This window comes from Cryptosporidium ubiquitum, assembly GCF_001865345.1.
Source record: "Cryptosporidium ubiquitum isolate 39726 chromosome Unknown contig_10, whole genome shotgun sequence".
In the NCBI taxonomy this organism is placed as follows: domain Eukaryota; phylum Apicomplexa; class Conoidasida; order Eucoccidiorida; family Cryptosporidiidae; genus Cryptosporidium; species Cryptosporidium ubiquitum.
Window position 1 is genome coordinate 62,711 of NW_021639835.1, and position 27,859 is coordinate 90,569.

A 27,859-nucleotide genomic window follows, 5' to 3' on the forward strand; every position below is an offset into this window, starting at 1 on the left:
TTCTTGCTCAAACATTTTCCTTTTAATTTCATTAAATGCATGCTCGTTTTTACGAGCATGACACGTAATTAATTTGGTTGCAAACTCACAAGTCCACATGCAGAACACCGGTATATAGGAGAAGTGGTGGCGGGGAAAAAAATTGCATGCAAGTACAAAGGCATCAGATGAGAAAAAGCGGAAAATAGCAAAACAGAACGAAAAGAACAAATCATATTTAACATTAAAAAAAAAAGTTAATAAAATAAATTAGTATATATATTTGGAATTCACTGGATAGCATTACATTCGAAAGGAGCCAAAAAGTTTTCGTATGAAGTGTAGTTGATCTTCGAAAGGTACATCTGTGTAGCAGGTTTTCCAGTTTTTTGGAGAAGCTGGGGAATCAGTTGTACGGGAAGGAAAACGAAGCTTTCTCCATTGCTGAGTGATCTTAAGAGTCCAAGTTCATTAAAGGTCATAAGGATATCGTTGCATTCAATTCTAGTCATCTCGCTAAGCTGTTGGACAGTGATAAACTTGGTATTTGGGCAGCATCCAATGGAAGGACAAGAAGACCTATCATTATTCGTGTCTAAATTCATCTTTTTTTCTTTTTGCTTTGAAGCTCTGGTTGTTCTTTGAGTGGATTGAGTCTGGGGAATCACATCCTGGAAGTTTTGAATTGTCGCAGCTTGTTTTAATAATGACTTCTCCTGAGGCTGGTCTTTTTGGGGCTTATTCCAAAGAATTACGTCCTGGGAGCCGTCCATTAAAAGTTCTAATAAAATATAACCCCAATATGAAATATAAGAGACTCTACCAAGATCTGATAATGGTCTTTCTGGAGACCCTGGTTTTTGTTCAAGATTTGAAAGACAATAAGAAAAGTTAATTAGGTATTTTCCGTATCCCTTCCTCTGATACTGAGGAAGAATCATAATACAAGAAAGATTGTTCTTACTAAACTTTTCTTTTGAAAAATAACCAACAATGTGATAACCTTTATCATCACACTCTGTAAGGACATAAAACAAAAAGAGATGTACAGAGTTGTAAAGAGTTTTATGGTCCAAGAAAAGCTTCGAGAGAAAGCAGAGATTTTCGCAATATACTCTGGCAAGCCTCCCATCAACTTCAAACATAGAAAGTTCACCTTGTCTTACAAGCTCATTTCCAGGAGGATAAAACATAGTGCAGTATCTCTGATGTCTTGTGTATTCTTCAGAATGGGCAAAAAACGAGAGACAAAACTCACATATATATAGGATTTCAACATTCTGTACTTCTTTAGGGTATGGAGAGTAGTACCAAGTATCAACCACAAAAGGTCCCATAGCAATTTTGCTAATTGTTTTTACCTTAGTTAATTCTTCATGTTCCTTCAAATACTCTTCATCCATTCCTTCATGCGCTAAGTCATGATAGTAAGGAATCTCCCCAATAATTATATCATCCTTTGCAACAGAAAGAGCTGAAGCCGTCAATTTTGGCCTTGGGGGTTCACTATTTGAGGCAGGAACCTCTGAATGTTGGTCATGATCATGTTTCGGCCTACTATGTGAAAGAGGAAGGTATTCATTTGGAATTACTCTCAAGGACTCCCATGTTAGCCAGCAATCCAATCTGCGGTCTGTTCCTTCCCAGTGAATATAGTAGTCATAATTTGTTGCAGGGTTAGTGTTGTTCCCCTTTAGCTTTGGTCTTCTTCTCTCTCTACAGTGCACTACTAAAGCTGGTCTCCAAATTCGGATAAGACTAGAGCTTGAATGTTCCATACCTTCTGGAAGTCTTAATAAAGGTTTTCCCATATTTTTTTGGGTTGACTTTTGTCGATACTCACAACCCATTATTTGTGTCTTGGGTAGTAATGCACCCGGGAATTGCTTCATATAAACATCAATCCCAGACATTCCTCCACTCTTTTTTTGTTCGCCAGAAGACACCTTCTGGCCTTTTTTAAGTACCTTTGTTGTGTCATCCTTGCTACTCTTTGTCATCCATACAAAAAATATACTACTCTTTTAACAGAAGGTGTGAAATAGCCTTCTCAATAGCTTTTTGAGTCCTGGGTAACTGAGTAACTTTTTGGGCCCTCCTCAATTTTAATTATTTTTTTAGTTTTTCCCCTCTAATTAAAATTGTAAAAAAAAAAAAAAGAAATCCCACTAGGAGTCAAACACTATTCCCTTTATCCTATAATTTCCCTTACCTTTAATATTAGTTCTATATTAGTTTGTACAAATTACCTTTAAGATGTTCCCGCCAAAGCTGAGTGGTTTTAAGGCGGGAATGGCGTGCCAATTAAGTGGGGATTAAAAAATAAAGGTTTAAATACATGGAAATTAGTTAGGATTATGATTGATAAGTAATTCAAATGTTTGTGAATATTTAAATCGCTCTGATGTATGTTTTTGCCTAGTATGAACTGTAGGTCTTGAAATAGGCAGTAGATTACAGGAAAGATTTGTTGACAATGTCTGAAACCTTAGCAATAATAGTTGAATTTAAATCTGGATTGTTAATAAAAGGATGATGTGTATCGGAAATTGCATGAGCAAGGAAAATGTCCATCCAGCTCGAAGAAATACGGGAGATTACATCTAAATTCTGAATGCTCCCAGATATATGTCCTTCAAGTAGTTTTTGGCAGTATAGACAATATAGTGGTATCAGGATTTGAGGGATAGCGTTCGGATTTGCTGATAAAATCATCTTAGCAGCGCTATCCAGCATCTCATCGTCTGAGGATAATTGGTCAGGACAACAATCTTGGCAAGGCTGTTTTAAACAGCTCAATTTCGAAAGAGTATCTTTATTGATATTAGACTCTGTTTCCCAAAGTTGTTTTTCTGGATTCCAGGAAGGAGAAAGAAGAGTCCAGAATATAGAGTTAATATGCTGAGAAAACTCTATCATCGTTTTAAAGAATGGAGGAATCTTTAGGTTTGATCCTTGTCCAGAGAATTCAGGAATTAGTTGGGAAATTGTTTCCAAAATCCCTCTTTGGGGATAGAATTCGGTAATAAGAACAAGTTGCTTCTCAAGAGACACATCTTTTGTTAGATCCAAATCCAACATGTATTCTTCCGGAAGTTTTTCTTGAAAATTGTATTGAGAGTATATATCTCCTTTTTCAGCAATTATGTTTAGGAACAGAGTAGGAGGAACATTTACATAATGCTCCAAAATTATCCACATAGATATTACCTGGTTTGTGTTTTCAATTCTTGCCAGCTCTAAAAGTAGAATGACTTTCTCTAACAGTAAAAGGTGTTGCTTGAGAGATGTTTTAGATTCAAATGATTTCTGGAGCTCTAAAGTTGCTTGATTAAATCTCTCAACTATAAGTTTTCTGGAGAAGTCAATTTGTTGGTCTTTTAGAGGCACAATCTGAGGAATGAATTCTCTGATTAGCTTGAAAAAAACAGAAATCGATTCGTCCATGTTCCAGTCTGGAATGTATTCATTTAGAAAACACTGTTCACATTTAGGATCATTTGATTCCCCATTATTCAAAAAGATATTTTCAGCCTCTGTTTCAAGGTTATCTGATACATACTCAAACAGTAAAGGAATTTTATTTGAAATCAAAGTTAGGGCTCTGAGAATATCTTCTTTTAAATCCGGTGAGTCTGAGCATTCCTGTAAGTATATTGCAGGGTCGCAAAGATCTGTCTCTACTAACCAAAGAGTATAATTCATCAAAACTCTGGATCTCAGATTTTTTGATTTAAGTTCCAAAGGTACCTCCTCAAGAAAACCCTCATAAAAGAGAGGATCAAATAAATGAGCAGCAAGAAATGGTCCATAAAGTTCAGATGATTCGTATAGATGGACAATAAACTTACTTAAATCTCTAGAAAGCAGATACAAAGCACCAAGTTCATGTTCTAGCATATCTTGAGGGGCTTTCCTGAGAATAGATGATCTTTTATTTTGTGATGATCTTGCAACAGAAGAATTTATTCCAGGTACTGGAGATGTATCTTGGCTTAAACAATCCAGGTAAATTGACAAAAATTGAGGAAAGTTATCCAAGCTTATTCCTGAAACATATTTGGAAGAAAACACAAAAGCTTCTAACCAAGAATCTGAGCAATCTTGAATCACACTGCCATTACCAAAAAGTCCCTCCAAAGAAGTCTGAACCACTGTTGGAAGGTTATTTTTTAAAAGCTGAAGCTCTTTGGAGAGGCTTCTACTAATAGGGGGAAGCTCTTTTGAATGATGACTTAGTAAGTTACTTAACGAAAGTATAAATTTATCATTTGGAAACAGACTCCAAATACTGGAATTAAAAAGCTCAATCTCCCCTAACAATAAAGCCCTAGTGAGGAGTTTTCCAAGCCTTTCCTCTGCATGTCTAGCTTCCGATACTTTCCCAGATTCTTGGAAATCCAGAAAGTTGTCAGAAGCTTCAGTTAACTGTCCAACAAGTTGGGAAACTGAATCTCTCATTCCATATTTAAGGTACCACTTAAACAGACTATCTGTTAATTCCTCTTCACTGGAGTAAAATACTACATAAAATAGCTCAAATATATATGCACTGAAAAAGAACATATCCATTGATTCCTGTAGTTCACCAGGATTTCCTATATAAGTGCTCAAATTACTAAATGACTCCGAAAACACATTCTTTAAACTGGACACATACTGCTCCAGAGATTTAGATATCGCTTGGTCACTTTTATTCCTTAATGTGCTGGCCTCATACTGAAAAGTCTCAAAAACATGATGCAAACTCTTTGCCATTACCTCCATTAAGGCCATCTCTGAGGTATTTGGATCAAAACTTTGGTCATCAATTATACTCATTCTTCTTCCCTACCTTCTTTCTTTTCTTCCTGATGCCCACAAAGATCAGATTTTAACTTTTTTATCCAATTATCTGTCCTATAATATTAACCCGTTTGGGCGGGCTCCCCGAGTTTATAGTCCCACATACAATATTTTTTAGGCTTAAAATTATGATAGTTCAAAATCAAACCTAGATTGTATGTTTTGAATTTGAGATAATTGTATTCCGTGAAATACTCTAATTCTTTCTTTCGGATATTATCTCTTCTTATTTGCTTATTCGTTATAAGTAGAGAGTATACTTCATTAAAACTAAGTGTATTTTTTTCCCAAGCCCAAAATGAAGTACATAATTCTCAAGAAAAATCTAATATATTGTTTTTATTTACTTTTTATCACACAGAATCCAGAGTTTCTTCTCTCAAATTCTCATTTTACCGTTTAAATCTCTTGTTTTCTGGCACTAATTCCAAACATAAAAACTTTCTATTGAATTAGAATAGCCAGCTGCTTACATATTAAGTAAATTCTTATAAGCCTCTTTGTGGTCATAATATTTCTAAACCATCTGTTAGTCATTTTAATTTTTACTCCTTAATTATCTTAATTTGTAGTGTTGAAACTGTAGTATGATATGGAATTATAGTCATAATTTGGGCATTATTCATAGATATGAACTAATTATGTAATACTGAATTTTAGGTTTTTATTTCTTATTATATCATATATGTATATTGCATACTATGAAATTTTCTAAAGTGAATCTTTATTGTGTTAATTACTCCAGAGTTAAATGATTTTCTTTTAAATATTTTATTATACTCAAATAAATCGCTTTCTAACGGGTCAGATCATCATAAATTTCTGATATACCACTCATATTCACTTTTTCTTTGTTTCACTATTCCTATTATTTAAGTCATGCAATTTTGGCGGGAAATGTGCAATGATAATATTACAATTTTATAGGAAGTAATAAATTAAAGAATAAGTGAAGTTAGTAGGGATGTGAAGAGTTGGAATTCAAGTGGCAAATACTCAGTTTTGAAAGTTATTTAAACATTAACTTTGTAAAATTACAGTATCGAATTTTAACGAGTAAAAAGTTAAAATAGAAATAAAAGTATAAATAAGGATTTCTTTAATGAAAAAGCATAATTATGGGTAATTCACTGGGAATTGAGATTTTTAGAAGCCAGGTGGATATTTGTATGGCAATAGATGATTTAACTTTCAAGAAAGTAAAAGTTTTGCTTCTTGAGAAAATCATTAAGAGAAAGGAAATGAAAGAGAAGTTTATAATTTTGGGAGGTTCATCAGAGGATATTTATTTGGAAGATTCCTCCCATCAGAAATTTTTGTTGGTATTTATTCGGATAAGTTTGCAGGAATTTAAAAAATTGCTATTGGAAAGTGTGGAAGAACTCCACTATAGGATCGGAATTTCATTGATGGTAACAAATAAAGACGAACAGGATAGTTTTTATATATTAAAAGATACTTTAGGAAAAGACTTTGAAAAGTTTGAGATCCTTTCTTATGAAAAAGCAAGCTCTTTTAATCCAATAAAGCTGTTGAAATCAAATTTTAAGTTTGAAGATTTTTTGGAAAGATATACTTTTAAGAATACTTTCATGAAGACTTTGGGTATATTTAATTGTTTGGATGAGCAAGAACCCATCCAGCTTCACGGGTTTTCTAATACGATTGATTTAACTCATTTCATCCATATTAATATTGGTAAATCATATACAGAATTTCTACATTTTATAGAAGATTCTTACTCCAAAAAAGTTGGAAGTATTGAAATAGGGGAATACTCTCTCTGGGGTTTGGCAAAGATCCTAGGTCTAAAGGTAGAAAGCATGGAAGATATTGACAGGGCTATTTCTATAGGTAATATTCAAAATTGTGACTTAATTGTCAAAGATATTTACGGGCAATCGTATCCTGAAATCAATTTGGAGGGGGATTCTGTAGCTTCTTCTCTAGGAAAACTTCAGTTTCTTAATTATGATCAGAAAAACCTCGCTCCAGAGGATCTAATTAAAAGTATTGTCATCCTACTTACAAACCAGCTTGTCCAAAAAGGAATACTGCATTCTCAAATTCTGCAAGAAAATAACATTATTATCTCTGGATTTGTCACAAGCTCCCCAAAGATTATGGCAGCTATTCACAATACTTTTCAAGCTTTATCTGAGAATTTTAATGTGTTTTTTATTAAGTCAATTATAAATATTGCATGCATTAGCCCCAAATTCGAAACTAACTATTAACATTATTTCTTATTTCTGCTTATAATGTCTCTCTTACCTTAAATATTATCTATTCCCAACCATTCTTCTATAAACTTCTTCTTTCCTTCTCTCTTTTATCCTTTTTTTACATTTCTAATAATCCTACACAATCTGACCATCTGGCGCCAAAGTCATGCATCACGCTTTAAAATACTTGGTCTGTCAGAATTAATTATTTATTAAAAAAACAGGTTTAAAAGAAAAATATTCTGAGAAACTCATTTTAATTTTAACTTTATAGTAAATTCTTGATGATTTTATATGTCAAATAAGGAACATGAGGCAAAAGAACGTTTCCGTCCAGGAGACATTTTTGAAGGATATTATTTCCCAGGAGTTCTATGTGGTAGAACCTTATGTTATTATAGAGATGTTGTAAAGCTTCTTCAAAGCTATAAGAGGAAGGTTCAAAATATGGGGAAAGAGATCAATTATAAAAGTCCAGGTACATTTAAGCTCTTCAGCCAAACATACAAAGAGATGAAATTCAGTGCAGTACAGTTTTGTACAGAAATTGAGGAGAAAGATGAATGCTTTCAGATTTTGTTAGGTGTAGTAATACGTCTTTTTAATAGAAGGCTAGAGCTTGATTCGACAGATACCGATAATGCTGAACACCAAAAAAGTCATTTTCCTTGGAAAACTCATCAAAAAAAGATGCAAGAATCTCTAAATTGTAGAGAATCTCAAGCTACATTTGAGAATCACCCAACTCAAAGAACTATAGGTAAGGAAGATATTTTGGATTTGAATGTTAGTATGATGATTATGGATAGTCTCCAAGATACTTCAGAGGATCAAGACGACAACACTTTTTGTAATATTGACCTTGAAGAACTTCACCACAATGTTACAATTATATATTTGTTATTCCTAATATTTAAATCACAATATAAAACTGCTTTGGAGGATGGTCAGGAACAATCTCAAACTTTTGAGTGTATGAGAATTCCTGTTACTATTGAAACTTTGGAAACTATTAAAAAGGTAGTTAAAGATTGTGATATAAAAGGAAATGTCTTCCCTGAAACCAAGCTTATTGTTAACAATATGGTCCGAGAGGGAATCCTACTTCCTAACTTATATGATGGACCTCAGTATTACTACCAAGATAGATATGGAAATCCCTTAATGCCTGACCCTTTAGAGAAAAGGTTTCTGGAGGCCCAAGATATTATTGATTCTACAGAAACCTCTCACAGTGAGTCTCAGCAGCAAGACGAAAAGTCATTTATGGATTACCTTCAGAATCTGAGAATTCAGATAGTTCAGAAGATAGAGGCGAAAAGCCTTCAAATACAAAAGGAAGAGCAAAAGGAAGAAGCTCAGGCTCTATTAGAAACTTTTCAGCAGTTATTAAACGAATTTGATGAAAAGTTGTCCGAGTATGAGCTTTTTAAGTTAAAACATTTACATAAGCTCAATTCTGTGGATTTGAAGGTCTCAAAGGACATTTTTTTGGAAGAAAGAGATGACAAAAAAAAAAGAAAGATAGACGATACCCTTTTTAGTCAATCTGGATCTGATAAAGATTCTAGAGATAATGAGACATCATTTCCAAGATTATTATTGTCTTTTTCTGGAGACAAGAAAAATGAATATGGCGACTGGAAGGAGCTTTTTAACGAAAAAAATTCAAACACTGAAGAAGTTATAGAGGAACATGAAACAAACCAGGAGGAAATTACTCAACTTGGAGAAAAAACTCAAAATAGTAACGCTCTAGATCAGGATAAGTCAATGATATCAAATAACTACTCTGAGACAAATCAGGAATCCCACATTTCAGATAATTCACTACTGTCAATATTAAACAGAATAGAGGAATTAGTAAATAGGGAAATTTAATATATCTAATGTTTAAAGTTCGTCCATTATTGATGTTTCGTTTGAGATAGAACTCCTGTCATTTAATAAGAGACTGGTAACCTGAATATATTTAACATTAGGTTTTGAATAATTGCTTTTGATTTGTAGTTCGTTCATAGAATAAGGATGGAAAGATTTAAAGTCAAAGTCATTCTCCTTTTCATAGCTTGCATTATGTTGATCTCTGTTATATAAAATTTCAAGTATACATGGTTTCCCATAAATTGCTTCGGAAAACCCAGTATCTGCTAATACAAGTCTATTATTACACTTTATATTAATCCTATTATCATGTTGGATAGTATGGCCAACAACCATCCTATTTAGGCCCAAAATTTGAAGTGTCTCATCCACAAGCTTACAAGCCTTCCTTTCCTCTCCCAGAGATATATCTCTTGTCCAAAGAGGTCCATCCTCTACGAAAAAGAGGGAGGAGTAAAAGTCACAAAAATCCCCCTCCAATAGATCATCAGATAGCTTATTCAATCTATCTAAACCCAATTTTGCATATTTTGGAAGCAAACCTGCATGAACATAGAGAGAATCATTGACTCGAATTGCAAGCTTCATAGTTCTGAGATATTTACCCACAAATCCCTCCTTAGACCATTCAAAAATCCTGTTAGTTCTTCCTCCATAAGTTTTAATGTCTTCATCTGTTACATAATGTAATTGTCCACATAAGTTCATTATTTCATGGTTTCCCAAAAGTCCCACAAACTTGCCTCCAAGTGATGGAGCTTGAGATCTAAGCTTATTAAATAGCTTGTATATCTGTAAAGCGTGAGATCCTCTATCTACAACATCACCAAGTTGAATAAGAAGAGTATTTTTTGCAATCCAATCCAGGTTGTTATTAATAACTCCAGAAAGAAATAGACTTGTGATTAAGGATTTCAAGTCTCCATGTATGTCTCCAATTACTAGAACTCTCCCTTTCCAATTGATTTCAATATCATTAGAAAAGGAATCAAGTTCTTCTTTGAGAACTGACTGTGATAACTGGGAAGTTTCTTTTCCTATTTTTTCCAGGTTTTGAGTATCTTTTCTTTGTGAATTATCTTTTTCAAAGGTTTTGTCTCGTTTGAGTGTTTCATCTAAAACTTCTGAGTTAACAAATTTTAAGATTCCTAAATAGAAACAAAGAAACAACAAGACTGAGAATAATGTCTGCCCAAGAGACTTTCTCATTTGTCAAGAAAGTCAGAATTCCTTCTTGATAAATTTTAAGTAAAAGGATAATGAGAGAAATACACTTGAAATTCCTTTGGAGAATTAAGAAAAAAGAAAAACACATAATAATATAGATACCCCCCAAGTTACCGCACAAAACTATACATGAAAAGAACTGTAGAAAATATAAATACTTAAAAATAAAATAGATTCTGTAAAGTACAAAGTCAATTTTGGGTTAAATAAACACCTATCTGGCCTTTCTGGACTCTGAATTGTTAGATATTGGTGTGGAAGGTGGACCCATATTCTGCCATTCTCCCTTTTCCTGAAGAAATGCCCTGTAAATAAGGAAGTAATTAATGGGAAAAGTTGTAAAAAGTAGAAAAAAAATCAATTAACATTAGGATTTCAAATAGTTAGAGTTTTTAAACATATATAGGGGAGAAAAGCATAGAGCCAAGATGCAACCTAAGTTAAAACTTCTAGGCTGTGCTAACTACCTATATATAACTTACCTATATACATATATTCCACATATGATATTTACCAGAATTACCGAAAATACGGCAGAAACAACTGAAATTGACTGCTCTGGCAGAAATCTCCTTAGAAAAATGTGGCTCGAAAAGAATAACCCACACGGGAGGAGCACTAAACAGAGAGTAAATAGCACGAACTCAGTCAAAACCTTCTTGTTTGAGGACTCCTTTAGCACTTTTGAAATCCCAAATGGAGCAGGACCTACACAAGAATCCTTAGACTTAACTTGCTCTTTAGACATTTTTTCGAATAGACTTAAAAACTAAAAATATCGATTGCCCTAATAACCTAAATTCTGTTTTCAAAAAAGTTCTCGCCTTTAATATTAAACGACTTTCCCCCAATTAATTTTCCCTGCATTTTAATTATACTAGAGCGATTCGCCCGCCAAAAGGCGCCAAATTTATGATAATTAAATGTCAAAAGGAAAAATAAATATAGATTTGAGTAAGAGCTGGGAGGAATAATTGAATATAGAAGGTGAAAAATTGGGAATTAGGAGTTAGAGAGTGGAAATTTAAAAATATAAGGAAGAAACAAGAAGAAGAGTCGGTTAGAGATGGTTTCAGGGAAGAAAGAAAGGAGCAACAGATATTTGGAATGTACGACGGAAGGCCCAAGGGATGTTGGAGGATATGGGTACATAGGAAGTAATGAATTAAATTCAGTAATTAAGGGAAATAATTACAGAAAGCAAACATCTGAGGAAATAATAGAGACGATCGATATAAAAATAAATGAGCTTAAGAGTGATTACATCAACTTTGATATTTCTGGTATAGATGCATCCATAGCAAATGCTCTTAGGAGAATTTTATTAGTAGAGACTCCAACAGTAGCGATTGAGACTGTCCAAATTTACCAGAACAATGGAGTAATTCAGGACGAGGTTCTGGCTCATAGACTAGGACTAATCCCAATGTTAATTGATCCGAACACAATTGAATTTAGGAATGAAGATGAGGACCTTAATGAGAAGAATAGTGTCTGTTTCAGATTGAATGTTAAATGCACAAAAAGCGATATCAACCATCAAAAGGGGATCACAAGTAAAGCAATTTACTCAAAGGATTTGGTCTGGATTCCACTTAGTGAGTCTCAGAAAAAGAAGTATGAAGATAATCCACCAAAAGTTGTAACAGATGACATTTTAATTACAAAGCTTAGGCCAGGCCAATCCATAGAGGCCATCCTCTATTGTGAAAAAAATATTGGAAGAGTTCATGCAAAATGGAGTCCAGTTTGTACTGCTAGTTACCGTCTTTTACCTACATTTAGTTTTCCAAATGGTCCAATTTCTGGTTCAGATGCTCTCAAACTAAGAGACAAAACATGCCCAATGAAGGTTTTTGATATTGAAGAGGTAACTGGGAATATAATTCCCACAAACCCAAGAAACTGCACTACCTGTAGAGCATGTATTGAACAATTTCCAAATCAGATAAAGCTCTTAAAGGATAAATTTCACTTCATTTTCTCAATTGAAACCACAGGATGCATTCCTCCTGTTGAACTGGTAAAAACTGCCATTGATATTTTACGAAAGAAAAGTGAGAAGATTAGGAATTCTGTTAAATTGTTTTACGAACAATAATAAATGGAGAAAAGACATAATAGAACCACTCATATTATTATTTGTTTTGTTCACATTTCTAGTCTATTAATGTTTATATATAATTTTTAAACAGTGTATATTTGCTTACATATATAAACCTTTTCTCCAAGCTCTTTTAAATCTGCCTTCCAATTTTTTTGAAAAGACCATTATCTATGAAAAAATTACTTGTATATTCTATATAAATTTCTGAAAACTTTGTCTCACTTACTAAGTGAGCTTTAATTAAAGGATTTGCAATACCAACAAAATGTATTGTCTCTTCGTCATTTCTTCCGTTAACTTCTTCATCTTCCTTCTTGTCACTGTTCTTTTCAGCACCTGATTTTGTATAAAAATCATTACCCAGTCCCAATGAGTCAATAACTTCAGGGATATACATTGAGTCTATTAAGTAATATGCAAGCTCATGCTTACAAGTAATCTCTTTCTTCTGCAATACTACCTTATCTATGTAGGAATGACATGTGCAGAAGTGTTTCATTACCAAGTAATTAATATCTTGCCCTTTTGTAGTTGCTTCCATAATATAAAATCTTCGATGGGATCTTCTTTCGATATATACATTAATCTTTCCATAATCAATCAGAGATATAGCCTTCTCAACTAAACCTGGACATATTTCTGAAATCGTCTTTAGGATTCCTAAATTTAAGTCCATTTTTGAATGAGTGTTATCTTTTTGTTGGATATCAGGTCGTTTATTGACTGGTCTCAATTCACCCACCAAAGACAATAGCGAATTAATATGATCCTGGTTTCTTATTGAACAATACTTAAGCATATAGGACATCTTCGTCTTTTCGGATGTCTCGTGCAACAACTACAATAGAGTAACTAACAAGAACTCAGGAGATTTCACCTACATTTATTCATTTTGTGATTTTTCAAAATTATGAGTAGTTGAGATTTCCATGCATAGGAATAAATGGGATGAGAGTTTTGGCGGGCATAAACAACAAATAAATCAGTGCAATGTTACAATTAAATATTAAAGGAAATTTGCACCATTGATCAGAGTAAATACTCTAATAGTAGAATTTCATATTCTTTTTATTTATTTAATGAATTTTGAATTCTATTTTTTAGAGTCTGATCATTTAAATTTTCTCATATATAATTACTTGACACCAAAACCTTGTGATAATCATCCTAGTAGGTTTGAAAATACCAATAATGATTTATAATATACTAATAATAAAGGACAAAAATCTTGAATTTATCTAAATAAAGCAATTCACTTTTTATACAGAATTAAATAATTAAACCTGAAATTAATGGAGTAACTCGAATGTGTAATTGGTTTCCATATTATACCATTTACCTTAAAAACATAACAATATTTATTTTTCCTTATCTATTTGTTAGCAATAACAGGCAGGATTTGGTCTCATTCTGTTTAAATGATCGATTGTTCCAGTAGTTTTAACAAAAACTGGGTGACTTCTCTTTTTATTTAAGTTTTTCCCGTTATTCCAAATACACCCATTTCTCGTAGTGGGTTCAATGAACTCACCATTTTGTTTCATTTGATAAAATGCATTCGGGTTAGTGTCAAGTAAGTACTTTTTTCTTAACTCTTCTAACTGCTTCTTATACTCAAAATACCCAGGTGGGAAGACAATAGTTTCGTAGACCATTGGTTTAAATACCTCATTAGCAGTAGAGTAGTTTTGTCTAATATGCCTCTCAGCTTCTAAAGCACTGTACTCACCAGAACAATACATTAACGTTTTGGATGGACTTAAACATGATGCTGAATCTGCATACATATCGTCTTTTGCAAAGTCATGAACAGAATTTCTATATTTATTCGGCACACTATAACAGTTTAAAGATTCTGAATTGTACTGGTGAGTGGAGCTGTGAGGGATACAATTATCAAATGGATTCAAGCTTGAGACGTTTGTTAAAGTTGGTCTATCCACACTGGAGCTTCTAGCGTAATATGGGGCGGAGTAGAGTTCTTCTCTGTTATAGTAATTGTCACCGTAGTTTTGATGGTAATCCCTATGATGAGTTATGTTGGAATTGTAAGGAACATTAGATTTTCCAGAAATAAAGTTTCTGACACCAGGAGGTGGACTTGATGGAGCATTTTGGGTAACTCTTCTAGTTGGATTTCTTCTTTGTGGGATTTGGTCAAAGTTTGATGGTCTCTCTGAGAATCTGTCTTGGGGTTGGTAATAAGATTGGTTGAAGTTATCATTCAAATTCCCATCAGCATCCATAGAGAATGGATATGGGACTGTTGGACATTCGGGGTTGTTATTTGGCTGACTTGAGTAACAGCTTGGGATATTAGGTCTAGGAACATAATCTTCAGGTATCTTGTGTCTTTCAACATCAGAATTAGCTTGATTACTTTTTTGAATTGTTGCAACACTGTTACTTCGTCTTGGAATATTTGAATTACTGGAGTTCACTTCGTTAACCGACTTTTTAAGTTTAGAACCCGTGGGAGCATTTCCAATACTGCTTGAGACACTGGCCAATGACCTTCTGTTTGGGATGGGGCTACCACTTTGTCTTTGAGGTCTGCTTAACTCGTTTGACCCCAATCCTATCTTAGAACTCATTTTTCTGGGTCCGTTTGTAACATTAGGCTGAGGTGGTTGACTCTTGTTTCTAAGAGATTCAAAAGACCTTCTTTTTGGTTTTAAAGTTGCTGTATTTATTGTTGCCTGGCTTCCAGAAATTGACTTATTCCCTCCTTGAATCACATTTCTTGTTAAATCCCTGGTTCTTGGTGTAATTACTGGAACAGGGACTGGTATGGGATAGGAATGATCTCCAATAGGAGCAGGCTTATTAGTATTTCTTTGACCGTTTGAATGCATCATTTCGTCATAAATGTCCGTCAAAGGAACCCCTGGAGTACCCATTGGTACTACTTTAGCATCTTTACCATTTGATGGCCAGATTCCTACGTATCCTAGATGATCAGTATCAATAGTGTCTAACCTGTTTTTGTTTGAGTAGCTCATTATTTGTTAGTACTTAACTTATTACTCTTTTTTTTATCGTAACTTTTGTTAAGATTTCTTCTCAAATTAACATAAATGTGTAATTTGCAGAGTCCTCTGAGTTGGTTCCAAATTGATCAGGAAAAAGTTATCATTTAATTTAAACTTTATTTCTCAGTTCAATTTTCTTCTTTTTTTTTGGCTATTGCCTTTTCTCATGGTAATTTTTACATGTATTTTTCTTTTTGAAGAGACATGTACATAATTTGCACACATTCCAATTATACATTATCGCTAATTTAATTAAATTATATATTTATTATGTAAATTCGTATAATACCCATTAAAAAATCTTATATATTCTCACATTAATTTGAGTAAATAATTAGTTGTTATGAAAATATTTTTCATTAAGTCTAATTTAAGGTAATAATTACTCGTTTTTTCCATTAAGGCTTCTTTAATTTCATTTTACCCAAGTGACTGATTTAATTAACATAGAATGTTTTTATTCTCTCGTTTTATTTGAGCTAAAAAAGAAAATGTTTGTTTTTTATTAAATTGTTTGACTTCGCTAGCACTTGCCACGAGTTACATGTGCATATACAATCTGCAAGTTTTGTTACCGGGATTTACATGCAATATTTCCACAAAAAAAAAAAAAATTCCTGAATAAAAATAATAGAATAAAAAAAATGTAAAGAAGATTATTAACAGAAAATCTATGTAATCTTATTTATTTCAAAAAACTAATTTTCTAAACATGAAATTAAGACAATATTGAATTTGATAATTGAAATACTCTGTGGAATTTTCTCTCTCTATTTTCCCAAAAAAGCAAAAATATGAACTATGTACTTAGTAAAATTAATTGTTAATAACTAAGAAACTCAGCTTTTTTTCCAAAAATGGTGTAATTACATATAATTATTTTCTGAAAATACTATTAAAAAGATCTATCTTTAGTGGCGCCTTGCCCACGTAAGTGGATTTGTGTTATGTAAAGGGTACATGCGCAATAAATAAAGTTAAAGGGTAGGAAAAAATCGGATATTGAAATATTTAGGTTTTAAATATTTGATTTGAAAAATTTAAAAGGCAGGAATTACTTACATCCAATCAAATAGTTTTCTGTTCGAGAAAGTACATAATTTTCTAGTTTTGATTCAATGGAAGAACAAGGTAAGTTAAGTAAGTTGGGTAAATTGGGTGATTAACTGATTGTCTGTAATTATTTGACCATTTTAAACAACAAAATATAAAGTAAACGCCGGTCAAAGTCAAATCCCAGCTTCTGTACTTTATCAATCTCAGGTTAACCAAATGGGGGCAAATGGTGGAATTGGTATGGTTCAACAGATTCCTGGGCAATATTACCAACCACAACATGCTCCAGTATTCAGCCAATATGCAGGAGTAATGAGACCTGAAGGATTCCCAGTTTATACTACTCAATGGCCAAGTGCATTCAATGGAGGAGATCCAACTCAGGTTCAAGCACCGATTAATACTCAATATTTGCCTAACGAAAACCCCGTATATTATACATCAGCTCAATGGGACACTCAATCTTACCTACCAATGAGCTATTATGCAGGGGCTTATGATCCAAATGGAATGCCTTATCCTTTCCCACAATCTGGTTCTTTCCAATATGTACAGGATGGGCCAGTTATTCCAAGAAAGAGAGGGGCAAAGAGACGTTTATTCAAGTTTTGCTGTTAATTACTTACTTGCTTGAAGTATATATGCATACTTTGCGACATAAAAAACACATTGTTCCAAGATCCGTAGAATTCGATTCTATGTTATTGTTAATATAGAAATAGTGTTAGATTAAATTGAAGTATAATACCTTAGATGCAAAGAAAACCCTTTGGAATAAAGTTAGAATAAGACCCAGCTACTTTGAACTTCGCCATTTACTTTCGCCCCTTTTATTAGACTATTTATTCGTAATATCTACATGCTCCTGAGGGCTAGGGCTAAACATACATTTTGGCGCCATTCTTTTTATTGTTAATGAAGCCGGAGAACAGGCTGTTTTTTTGTCAAGGTCACAGAACTGCCCATTTTAAATGAATAGTTGAGGAAAATTAAATACAATTCTAGTTATTACCATTACTTATAATTCTTTTACTGGTATTTCATATTATTTGTAACTATTGTGACTTTAAAATCAATGACAAAGTCTATCTCTGACTCAGAAAGGTTATTCTTAGAGGATGGTGTTGACCAGGGAATTCGTAATGATGGAAGAGATTTAACCGATTTCAGACCAATAGTTATTGCTCTGGATGTTATTTCTACTGCTAATGGGTCTTCCCGTATAAAGAATGACGAACTTGATATAATTGTTGCAGTTAAGGTATGTTACTAATATTTGTATCAAATATAAATTTTAAACTCGTTTTAAACTATTCAGTGTGAGATAGTACCTATTACAGGAAAGAATGAGCCGGTAACTGGAGGTTCCATTATGGTTAATGTTGATTGGTAAGATACTAAGGCTTATAATTTTCCTTTCTTAATTACTATTATTTTACTTAGTTCTAATATTATGGATAAGATATCTAATGTAGCACCATCCTTCACAGAAGAGGACTATTCTTTCTATATAACTACTATTATTAAAGACATGTGTTTCAAAAATTTTGATTTATCAAAACTGACTATTTCAGAAAATAAACTCTATTGGAATATTTATATTGACGCTACTATCCTAAGTTTTGGAGGTAATATGGTCGATTGGGTAGCTATAGCGATTCAAACTGCTTTAAGAACTACTAGGTAAGTAATCGGTCTTTTAATTTCCTCCTTGGCCTATTATAACTCCAAATTACGCCTACAGGATTCCAAAAATCACTGTTTCACCCTCAACTTCAACTAGGGAAAACAGCAACAAAGACTTTACATACACTGTATCACCCTCTATTTGCTCCGGTACCTTATTTCCTTTCCAAGATATTCCTCTAATCATTTCAGCCGGATGCATTAGAGGTAAGGTAATATGGGATATGAACATTCAAGAACAAATATGCTCAAAAACTATCATTGCACTTTCTATTAATTCTAAAGGAGAATGTGTCGCAATGAACAAAGTCTATTCAAACACACTTGATTTAAACCTCATTCCAACAATAATCAACAAAGCAGCAGAGATTTCCTCCGAAATCTCCAAATCCCTAGACGAGTTTTTCTCTGATAAGCAAGTATAAACACAGTAGCTAGCTATGATATATTAGAATATAAAACTTTCCTTCTTGTTCTCTAACTTTTTATTTCTTACAATCTCGAAAGTGTCCGCTCAGAGTAGGGTTTAATTTAAGACAAAAAACAAGACAAAAATATTAAAGTTTTGGCGGGAATTCCGTTAAAATGTAATGTATTAAATATTTTTGACAGATATACAAGCAAAGCATAAGAATGATCAAACCAGAAAAAAAAGTTGTTACTGAACTCTCAGTAACTGGAAGATTAAGGATATCCTCAATTTTGGATGGTGAGGACTGCGGAGCGTCTTATATTGGAAAGAAGGTGACTGTTGGAGGATGGGCAAGAACTGTTAGGAAACAATGTTCCGACACTTTGCTCTTCATATCTTTGAATGATGGTTCAACTGCGAGCAACTTACAGTGTGTGATTGAGAAAACTGTTAAAGGATTTGAGGAGGGTTTGAAGGCAACTGCAGGATGCTCATTTAAGATAACTGGTACAATAGTCAAATCACCAGCTCAGGGTCAGTCAGTTGAGTTGCTTTTGAATACGGGGGATGATGAACTTAAGATTTGTGGATTGTGTGACGCTTCAAAATACCCACTTGCAAAAAAGCATCATTCAAAGGAGTTCTTAAGAGAGGTTGCTCACCTACGTCCCAGAAGTCAATTCTTCAGTTCAGTAATGAGAATTAGAAACTCTCTCGCCATTGCAATACATGAATATTTCCAAAGGAATGGGTTCCTGTATATTCACACTCCGATTATTACAGCAGCAGACTGCGAGGGAGCAGGAGAAATGTTCCAAGTAACCACTGTGTTACCATCAGAATCAAATAACAAAATTTCCAATATTCCTACGTTGAAGATTGAGGGAAGCCAAGATATGGCTGTTGACTTTAGAAAAGATTTCTTTGGGAAAGCTTCTTTCTTAACAGTGTCTGGACAGCTTGCTTTGGAAAACTTTGCATGCTCTATGTCTGACGTCTACACATTTGGTCCAACTTTCAGAGCAGAAAATTCTCACACGACAAGACATCTTGCCGAGTTTTGGATGATCGAGCCTGAAATGGCGTTCGCTGATCTTCAAGATAATATGAAACTTGGAGAAGGACTCCTTAAATACACTGTGGAGTATGTTTTAATAAACAATATGCCAGACTTATTGTATCTTGATAAGAACATAGAAAACGGACTTATTGAGAGATTAAAGGTTATTTGCAAGAATGATTTTGCAAGAATTTCATATACCGAAGCAATTGAAATGCTAAAACCTCATGATAAGGAGTTCAATGTTCCCGTCTCATGGGGAATGGACTTGGGTTCAGAACATGAAAAGTATATCACAGATATTCTTGAAAAAAGACCTTGCATAATCTATGATTATCCCAAAGATATCAAGTCTTTCTATATGAAATTGAATGAAGATGGAAATACAGTAGCAGCTATGGACATTCTAGTACCAAAAATTGGAGAGGTCATCGGTGGATCTCAGAGAGAGGATGATATTGAGAAGTTGGAGAACGCGATGAAAGACAGAAATATGGACCCAACTCCCTATTGGTGGTATAATGAACTCAGAAAATATGGTTCGGTCCCACATTCAGGTTTTGGGTTGGGATTTGAAAGACTAATTATGATGGTTACTGGTGTGGAAAATGTACGTGACGTCATTCCATTCCCCAGATACCCTAATCACTGCGAATTCTGATTATCAGATTTCAAATTGAGTAATTTGCACAATTCTACTAGTGTTTAAATTTGCTTTTAGCCTAAGGTCCTAGGTACTTTAGTAAATAAGTTGTTTTTGTACTTTTACTTTCTCCCACCTGCAACATTATCTAAGAATTTTCATTGGGTTAATTTACATCTAGTTCATTTCTTTTCCCCATTCTTTTGCTGACAATAATTATTGTTGTGTTTCTATTTCAACAATCCTTTTTGTGAAAATTATCAAAATGGCGGCACCTTTCCGGCGGTAAATATCCCGCAAATGCAAGTAAAATCAGTATGGAGGTTAAATAATATAATAAATAGAGATAAATAACTTTTCATTATAATAACTTTTTTAGGTTAAAGAAAATAATAAAAACTCAAAATTTTGGCGCAAATTTCTACTGAAAGAATACAACACTTTATAAGTTGTTTACACTGTAACTTATAATTTTTATTAGTTAGTAACTCGAGAATTTCAACGAATACTAATTAACAGAGAACAACGTATTTTTGATTGACGGATATATCTTAGCATTATATTTAGAGAACATAAAAAATGGTAAGTTATTCAGAATGTATTGAGGAATTGAGTATTAATTTCCTTTCTTTTCTCTAATTCAGGACGATATTGAAGCACAGAAGCAGATTCAGCAGATGATCAACTTCATCTTAAATGAGGCCAAGGACAAGGCAAATGAAATTGAAGCAAAAGCTTTACAGGATTTTAATATTGAAAAGTTAAAATTGGTGCAGAACTATAAGGAGCAAATTCGTCAGGATCTTAAGAAAAAGGTAAAAAGATTAGAGATAGAAAGAGCAATTGCTAGAAGCACTGCAGTTAATAAAGCCAGACTTAAGAAGATGGCAGCCAGAGCACAAGTTTTGACTGAGGTAGTTCAACAAACTAGGAAAAAGATGTGCGAGATTTCTACCAACCCAACAGCCTACGAACCAATTTTAGTAGATTTACTCACTCAGGCAATGTTGAAGCTTTTGGAGCCTGTTGTTGTTGTTAAATGTAGAAAGTCAGATGTTTCTATTGTAGAAAGTGCCATTCCAAAGGCAATCAAAAAATATAAGGATATTTTACATAAGGAGTGCGGTGTCTCAATGAATATTGAGGCTACTGTGGACAAGGAAAACTTCTTATTCCCTGCTCCCACCAGTGTTGAGCAGAATTCTAAGTTCTGCTCTGGTGGAATTATGGTTACTAATTTGGATGGAAAAATTGTATGCAACAATACTCTAGACGCAAGACTAGATTTGGTCATTCAAAATGATGCTCCAATCATAAGATCTACTCTTTTCCCAAAAGCTGCTTAATTAAAGCGGAGAGAATTTAAGAAAGAAAAAAGTATTAGCTTTATTTATTTGTATTTAAGAATAATCCATAATTTTTAAATTTATAGGTGTTTTTTAGTGTGCATGCATTTACTTGTGTAATACATAAATGCCGGTATAGGGGAAATTGTCATAATAATTTGCCGGCTAATTATTTTTTCCCACATTAATATTTTGAAAAAACCTGAAGCAGGAATTTCGAATTAAGTTAAATTTAGGCAACCTTTGCAGAAATTGTATTTTTTTCGAATATTTTAAAAATTCAGTGGAATAGGAGTTTATGTTCTCTTAAGAGGTTTCTCAGAGTAGGATAGGTTAGTTGGAAAGCAAGTTTTCAGTTCATAGGTTAGCATTTTCGCCATTTTTCACACACGAATAAATTTAAAGTTGGGAAAGATGGAAAAGAAATCAAGGCAGAATCAAAGTTCTCAAAAGGGGGATCGCCAATCAAGTATTCTCTCATTTTTTTCTCCAAAGGTTGGTTCTAAGAAAGAATCAAGTAATATTGGACAAAACACATCAACTCCAGTGCCAAAAAACAAAAATTCTAGGCTGGATGACGAATTAATGAGTGAGGATAGAGATATTGAAAGGGAACTTTTAAATTCAGAGCTGAGCTTCAGCGAAAAGAAATTGGACTCTCTGCAAAGAGATTCATTCAGAAGAATCAGGGACTTAGAGATGTTCTCGGCAGATGGAAATGCAACCACTTGTGAAACTACGCCATGTAAGACAAATGGCCAGAAATCAGACAATTCTGGGGTGGAGACAACAGGGAGGAGGATTCGGAAGATTTGTGATTCTGATGAAGAGTTGGGCTCTGAGGAGATTCTTTCGCGTAGAATCAAACGGAGGCTGAATAGTGATGATGAGTCAGAAGAAAGAAATAGTTCAAGAAGTGGTCCTACAGCTTCTCAGTTGGATGGGGATATCTCAGGCTTTGGCTACGATATTGGTTATGATGAGGCTTTAGAGGCTGAAGTAGCGGCGAAAATTGAACAGAAAATTCCCTCGGACTTTTCGGATTTAGGGAGCAGTTTACCAAAATCCAGTAGAAAAGAGTCAGAAATTAAATTTCATGAGGCCGGGAATTCTGTGATTAACGAGGAAGAAGAATTAGGTAAGGAGCTTCTTGGGACAGCTGCAGCACAAAGCAGCTTACTATTTAGAGATTACGTAGAGGCAATGCTTCAAATAGGGCGTAATTTCTCACTTCCATCTTGGGTTCAGTTACGGAATATAAGAGATTCTAAGGGGACTCGCCCTCAAGATCCATGTTATGACCCATCTACGATTTGGGTGCCAAGCCCCAATAGTAGAGAAGCAAAGGAGGAGAGAATGCACTTCACCCCTGCAATGGAACAGTACTGGGAGCTCAAGAAGGAGCATTTTGATAAATTATTGTTCTTCAAGATGGGAAAGTTTTACGAACTTTTTTATATAGATGCATTTATTTGTCAGAAACACTGTGATCTGAGATGGACATCTTCGGATTCTAAACCACATGTTGGATTTCCAGAGACAGCTTTGCATGCCTACGCAAACAAACTGGTTGAGCTGGGGTACAGAGTGGTAGTAGTGGAGCAGATGGAAACTCCAAAGGAGTTGGAAGAACGCAATAGAAGTGCATCCAGGGGAGTAAAAAAGGATAAGGCAATTAAGAGAAGTGTAAACGAGGTGTTTACAAACGGGACTTTGGTACGTCCTGATATGCTTAGTGATATGGCCAGCGTTTTGATGACTTTATATTTTTCAAAGAAAGAGTCAGAAGAGTTGGCTTACGAGATTGGGGTGGTTTGTGTTGATATTACTACTGGAAAGGCGGAACTGATTAACATTGAAGAAAAGGGAGATCAGTTTTTGCAGGTAAGAACAATTGTATGCCAAGTTCAGCCAAAAGAAATTGCTTATTTACCTGGGAACATGCCTCTTTCTATTTTAAGATACTTAAGCTCCATAGTCCCTTCAATTCAGCTAACCAACTTTAGGAACTTTGTTGACTCTGTGTTAGCAATTAATGATATCTTGGAGACATTTGAGAAGCTACAGGTTCCTGTTCCAGAGGTAGTAAACCGCCTTTGTAATAAGTCTGAAGCTTTATGCTGTGCATTATCTGGTACTTTTAGGTATTTATCAACTATATTACTTTGTGATAGGTTGATAATGACAGGAATCTTTACTGAGTACGATCCATCTGTTTCCAAACATTTGATGGTGAATGTGGGAGCAATAAAGGATTTGGAGTTATTACAGTCTCAACATGGTGATGAGAAGAACTCTTTATTTGGTTTCCTAAAGCATACTATCACGCCAGGAGGCACTAGATTACTAAAAAGATGGATTACCTACCCTCTGGTTAATACTGATAGGATTAATGAACGCCTAGACTCAGTTAAATGGTTTATGGACAACTCAGAAAAGCTGTACGAGTTTAGAGATGAACTAAGAGCTATTGAGAAAATGGCATCTTCAGCATCATCAAAGGGATCAAGGAAGAAGTACTCACAACATCTTGACTTTGAGCGTCTGATCAACAGAATTACTTCAGGTGTTTTGCAAAATAAAAGAGGAGCAGTTTACTTTTCAAACGTGGTTCAAAGAAGATTCGATGAATTCGTTAACTCAATGAATCTGTTCGATTCAGTTCTTCAATGTATTATACGTGTTTTTGGAGATGAGAACTCCAGAAAAGATATGCCTAAGCTTTTAGTGGCTTTAACTGGAATTAGAGATGACTCTTCTGAAGGATTCCTACAAAATACATTTGCTACTACTGAAAGATTAAGATCTCTGGTTACCTTGGACTCAAATGGTAAGGACTGGATTCCTGTTCCAGGAAACTGCAAAGAGTACGATGACTTGTTAGATTCAATTAACAAAACCAAGTTATGCTTTGACGATGAATTGAAGAGAATTAGCAAGCAGATGAATACTACAGCAATTTCATTTGCAAACTGCAAGTACAGATACGAGGTGGAATGCCCAGAAAGTATTCCAAAGTCCAGATTCCCAGATTCTGCAGAAATTACATCTTCCAAGAAAGGCTATGTGAGATTCCACACCGAGGAAATTAAACAACTTTTATACGATCTAGAGTATAAGGAGGAGCAGCTCCAGAAAAGTTTGTTTCCTTATTTACATCTTATGTGCAAGGAATTCCACTCTGAATTATCTTCCTTTATGGCAATTTCAGATTCAATTTCCCAGTTAGATGTACTATCTTCCTTGGCTCTGGTTTCAATAGATACATCAGATGGTCCGTTTTGCAAGCCAGTTTTCCTCTCCAAAGATGAAACCAATGGTTTACCAATGTTGGAGCTTAAAGAGAGCAGACATCCCGTCGTAGCTAAGCTTAAAACAAATTACATCCCAAATGATATAGTACTAAATGGAGGTTCTTCTCCGGCACCTTGCTCTTTAGTTACTGGGCCCAACATGGGTGGAAAATCTACTATTCTCAGGCAAACATGCATTTCCGTTATAATGGCTCAAATAGGATGTTATGTTCCAGCTTCTGAGTGTAGGCTAACAGTAGTAGATAAGATTTTCACCAGAATCGGTGCTTATGATTTAATTATTGAAGGAAAAAGCACTTTCTTGGTTGAGCTTGAGGAAACCGCTGATATCCTTAACCATTCATCTGAGGATTCTTTGGTCATCATTGATGAGCTTGGCAGAGGAACCTCAACTTTTGATGGGACAGCAATTTCCATTGCTACTCTTGAGTACATTTCAAGAATTATCAAGTGCAGATGCCTCTTTTCAACTCATCTTCACTTGCTTTGTGACGAGTTTTCTAATGACACAAAGGTTCTTCCGTTCCACATGGATTTAAAATTAAATAATGAGACAAAATCTATCACTTTTCTATATAAGTTTATATCTGGTATTTGTCCAAAGTCTTATGGTATGAATGTTGCTCAATTAGCTGGAATCCCACAAGAAGTTATAGATAATTCTGTGGCTTTAGCTAGTGATGTTGAGTCATCTACCTTACTCCTAAGGAACATTTCTGAGACAAAGAAACTTCTCATGGATGTTTTAATCCAAGACGACTTTTCTAAGATACAAGAATTTTTCAAAAACAACAAGGACTCTGTTCTTAGTTGTTTAGAGTCATTATCCTAATTAATTTTTACGCATTTCAAGCTACGAGGTTCACCAGGTAGAAGTTGTTTCTATGTGTTTTTTCTCTGAGCTACTATTTAAAGTAGAATTAATGCTTTTAGTAATAATTATGTCATTAATGTTCCTGTCTTTTTTCTAATTTAAATTTGTTTCTTTCTTTTTATAAAAATGTACAACTTAATTACTTCCGATTTTATCATAAAATTTATCCACATTAATTGCATGCAAACATGCAAATTTGCAAGTGGTGCAAATGGCGGGAAAGAATCAAAAAATGTGAGAATTTAGAGGTGATAATACTTTAAATTTATAATATATATTTTCTATAGATTTAGAAAAATTTTGAAGGAACAACAAAAGCTATATCAAGATTTCTTTAAAGTTAAGTGGTTCAGAATTCGAGGATCTACAAAGTAAAATGGAAAATAAAAAGTGAAAATCTTCAAAAATTTAAAAATAAATAGAAAAAGAAAGTGGGGAAAATTCAAACAAAAAGCAGTGCAGAGAAAAGTGTTTGCAAGATATAGTGTTTATATTAATTCAAAGATTGAAGTTGAAAAGTAAACACTTTTAACTGTTTAATTGAAAGGAAATTAATTAATGAAATTAAAATGCTGAATATAGGAAGATTTGCAGGCAGAGCCTGGTTAGAACCTTCCAAATTCAGCGGAAGGAGTGTAATTATGGGATTTAGTTGTCTTTCAAGGAGATTAGGGAAGAGAAATATCAACACTACAAGAATGAAATACAAGAAGGATTTACACCCAATAATTGAGGAAAATGGAGTAAAAAAGAATGTGGTTGACGTATTAATTATGGGAGGTGGAGTAACAGGTTCTGCTTTAGTATATCTACTGGCAAAGCATACTAATATTAAGAGTATAGTTTTTTTGTCGGATAAAAAGGAGGCTGAGAAGAATTTAATATATCATTTAGATAAAACAATACATTCGGGTGAGACTGACACAAATGCAGATTTACAACATTCTTTCAGGTTATTGAAACTTTCAAATATGTTGAGAAATTTAGTGAAGGAGTTTCCAGGAGGAGTGGGCAATGAATTGATGGAAAAAAGGAACAAGATATTATTGGGATTAGGGGAAGAAGAGAATAACAGAATTGAGGAGAGATTTCAGGAATTTAGACATTTTTTTCCAAAAATAAAATTAATTGATGGAAAGGAAATAAGTAAGTTGGAACCAAATATTGCTTATTTGGATGATTTTTCAAGCAAATTAAGGAAGGAAAGAATGAATGGAATATTATTACATGATGAATATACAAGTATTAATTATGATATTTTATCAGCATTGTTCAAAAAATTAGCGGATGAGATATCTTTTAGAAAAAAGTCATTAATAAGAAACTATGTAGGCATGAACGTTCAAAGTATTAAAAGGATATCTTTAGATGGAGAGGTATATTATAAGATAGATTCAGGTGGAAAAAATATATATTCGAGATTTCTAGTAATAAATGATATTGGAACTGTATTTAACTTAGTAAGAGAATTAGGTTATTGTTCTGACTGGATAGTACTGAACATGTTTGGAAAGTTTCAAAACACAGTTAAGGGGGAATTAAGAGGAATTGTAAGTGGCCTACAAAGTTTATCCTGTCCAGAATCAACATCTGTTTATGGTTTCCCAACAATTGGTTCAAAAAATAATATTCGTTTCTTAGCTTCTTCATATACTCTCCCAATATCATGGTTATTGAAATCTATGAATTTGAGTGATTTTTCAACAATACGAGACATTTCTTCCTCTCCATTTGGCTTATTTAGGAATATTAAAGAAAAGTCATTAAGAGATAAAATTGAAAAGTTGAAGAGGGAAGTTCCACTGTTAATAAATGAACAGCTGATTCAGGGAAGCAGAAGGATCATTCCATCACTAAACACGAATCAATTAAAGGACAAGCAAGAAGATTTTGATATTTCTATTAATCAGTTACTAAATATCTCAGGAGAAAAGAATGAAATCATATTAGATCGTTCAAAGATACACACTGACGAGAATTTAATATTAAATATTGCTCAGCCTATAAGTGGTACTACTTGTATAGGAAGTGCTAGTGAAGATATGATAACTATATGTAATAGGCTTGGGATTAATATAAACGAGAATTCGTTAAAGAAGGATATTCCGGAGTATGAAATACACGAAAGCGATTTTCAGAATGATTTATAATTGGAATGGATTTTCTGTC

The 27,859-nt window shown here is 33.9% G+C and overlaps 15 protein-coding genes across 15 annotated transcripts; 9 read left to right on the forward strand and 6 right to left on the reverse strand.

Annotated features, from left to right (window-relative positions):
• Positions 1-269: 269 nt before the first annotated feature.
• Positions 270-1,979, reverse strand: cubi_03247 (MOZ SAS histone aceytl-transferase; the record flags this gene model as incomplete). The annotated part of the gene is made up of 1 exon (XM_029020260.1): positions 270-1,979. The coding sequence occupies one exon, from the start codon at positions 1,977-1,979 to the stop codon at positions 270-272; it is 1,710 nt and encodes a 569-aa protein (XP_028873046.1).
• A 454-nt stretch (positions 1,980-2,433) lies between these two features.
• Positions 2,434-4,800, reverse strand: cubi_03248 (uncharacterized protein; the record flags this gene model as incomplete). The annotated part of the gene is made up of 1 exon (XM_029020261.1): positions 2,434-4,800. The coding sequence occupies one exon, from the start codon at positions 4,798-4,800 to the stop codon at positions 2,434-2,436; it is 2,367 nt and encodes a 788-aa protein (XP_028873047.1).
• Positions 4,801-5,942: 1,142 nt separating this feature from the next.
• Positions 5,943-7,061, forward strand: cubi_03249 (uncharacterized protein; the record flags this gene model as incomplete). The annotated part of the gene is made up of 1 exon (XM_029020262.1): positions 5,943-7,061. The coding sequence occupies one exon, from the start codon at positions 5,943-5,945 to the stop codon at positions 7,059-7,061; it is 1,119 nt and encodes a 372-aa protein (XP_028873048.1).
• A 282-nt stretch (positions 7,062-7,343) lies between these two features.
• Positions 7,344-8,930, forward strand: cubi_03250 (uncharacterized protein; the record flags this gene model as incomplete). Its single annotated transcript, XM_029020263.1, has 1 exon — positions 7,344-8,930. The coding sequence occupies one exon, from the start codon at positions 7,344-7,346 to the stop codon at positions 8,928-8,930; it is 1,587 nt and encodes a 528-aa protein (XP_028873049.1).
• Positions 8,931-8,942: 12 nt separating this feature from the next.
• On the reverse strand, positions 8,943-10,142 carry cubi_03251 (uncharacterized protein; the record flags this gene model as incomplete). The annotated part of the gene is made up of 1 exon (XM_029020264.1): positions 8,943-10,142. One exon carries the CDS (start codon positions 10,140-10,142, stop codon positions 8,943-8,945), a length of 1,200 nt encoding a protein of 399 aa, XP_028873050.1.
• A 141-nt stretch (positions 10,143-10,283) lies between these two features.
• cubi_03252 (uncharacterized protein) lies at positions 10,284-10,908 on the reverse strand (the record flags this gene model as incomplete). Its single annotated transcript, XM_029020265.1, has 2 exons — positions 10,284-10,452; positions 10,643-10,908. The coding sequence occupies 2 exons, from the start codon at positions 10,906-10,908 to the stop codon at positions 10,284-10,286; spliced, it is 435 nt and encodes a 144-aa protein (XP_028873051.1).
• A 318-nt stretch (positions 10,909-11,226) lies between these two features.
• On the forward strand, positions 11,227-12,261 carry cubi_03253 (DNA-directed RNA polymerase I; the record flags this gene model as incomplete). Its single annotated transcript, XM_029020266.1, has 1 exon — positions 11,227-12,261. The coding sequence occupies one exon, from the start codon at positions 11,227-11,229 to the stop codon at positions 12,259-12,261; it is 1,035 nt and encodes a 344-aa protein (XP_028873052.1).
• A 136-nt stretch (positions 12,262-12,397) lies between these two features.
• cubi_03254 (uncharacterized protein) lies at positions 12,398-13,075 on the reverse strand (the record flags this gene model as incomplete). The annotated part of the gene is made up of 1 exon (XM_029020267.1): positions 12,398-13,075. The coding sequence occupies one exon, from the start codon at positions 13,073-13,075 to the stop codon at positions 12,398-12,400; it is 678 nt and encodes a 225-aa protein (XP_028873053.1).
• A 571-nt stretch (positions 13,076-13,646) lies between these two features.
• On the reverse strand, positions 13,647-15,269 carry cubi_03255 (uncharacterized protein; the record flags this gene model as incomplete). Its single annotated transcript, XM_029020268.1, has 1 exon — positions 13,647-15,269. The coding sequence occupies one exon, from the start codon at positions 15,267-15,269 to the stop codon at positions 13,647-13,649; it is 1,623 nt and encodes a 540-aa protein (XP_028873054.1).
• A 1,148-nt stretch (positions 15,270-16,417) lies between these two features.
• Positions 16,418-16,973, forward strand: cubi_03256 (uncharacterized protein; the record flags this gene model as incomplete). The annotated part of the gene is made up of 2 exons (XM_029020269.1): positions 16,418-16,430; positions 16,513-16,973. 2 exons carry the CDS (start codon positions 16,418-16,420, stop codon positions 16,971-16,973), a joined length of 474 nt encoding a protein of 157 aa, XP_028873055.1.
• Positions 16,974-17,430: 457 nt separating this feature from the next.
• cubi_03257 (exoribonuclease PH) lies at positions 17,431-18,466 on the forward strand (the record flags this gene model as incomplete). The annotated part of the gene is made up of 4 exons (XM_029020270.1): positions 17,431-17,616; positions 17,680-17,744; positions 17,799-18,038; positions 18,100-18,466. 4 exons carry the CDS (start codon positions 17,431-17,433, stop codon positions 18,464-18,466), a joined length of 858 nt encoding a protein of 285 aa, XP_028873056.1.
• Positions 18,467-18,674: 208 nt separating this feature from the next.
• cubi_03258 (asparaginyl-tRNA synthetase) lies at positions 18,675-20,174 on the forward strand (the record flags this gene model as incomplete). The annotated part of the gene is made up of 1 exon (XM_029020271.1): positions 18,675-20,174. One exon carries the CDS (start codon positions 18,675-18,677, stop codon positions 20,172-20,174), a length of 1,500 nt encoding a protein of 499 aa, XP_028873057.1.
• A 561-nt stretch (positions 20,175-20,735) lies between these two features.
• On the forward strand, positions 20,736-21,502 carry cubi_03259 (vacuolar ATP synthase subunit E; the record flags this gene model as incomplete). Its single annotated transcript, XM_029020272.1, has 2 exons — positions 20,736-20,738; positions 20,801-21,502. The coding sequence occupies 2 exons, from the start codon at positions 20,736-20,738 to the stop codon at positions 21,500-21,502; spliced, it is 705 nt and encodes a 234-aa protein (XP_028873058.1).
• Positions 21,503-21,916: 414 nt separating this feature from the next.
• cubi_03260 (DNA repair protein) lies at positions 21,917-25,648 on the forward strand (the record flags this gene model as incomplete). Its single annotated transcript, XM_029020273.1, has 1 exon — positions 21,917-25,648. One exon carries the CDS (start codon positions 21,917-21,919, stop codon positions 25,646-25,648), a length of 3,732 nt encoding a protein of 1,243 aa, XP_028873059.1.
• Positions 25,649-26,259: 611 nt separating this feature from the next.
• Positions 26,260-27,840, forward strand: cubi_03261 (oxidase or dehydrogenase; the record flags this gene model as incomplete). Its single annotated transcript, XM_029020274.1, has 1 exon — positions 26,260-27,840. The coding sequence occupies one exon, from the start codon at positions 26,260-26,262 to the stop codon at positions 27,838-27,840; it is 1,581 nt and encodes a 526-aa protein (XP_028873060.1).
• Positions 27,841-27,859: the final 19 nt, after the last annotated feature.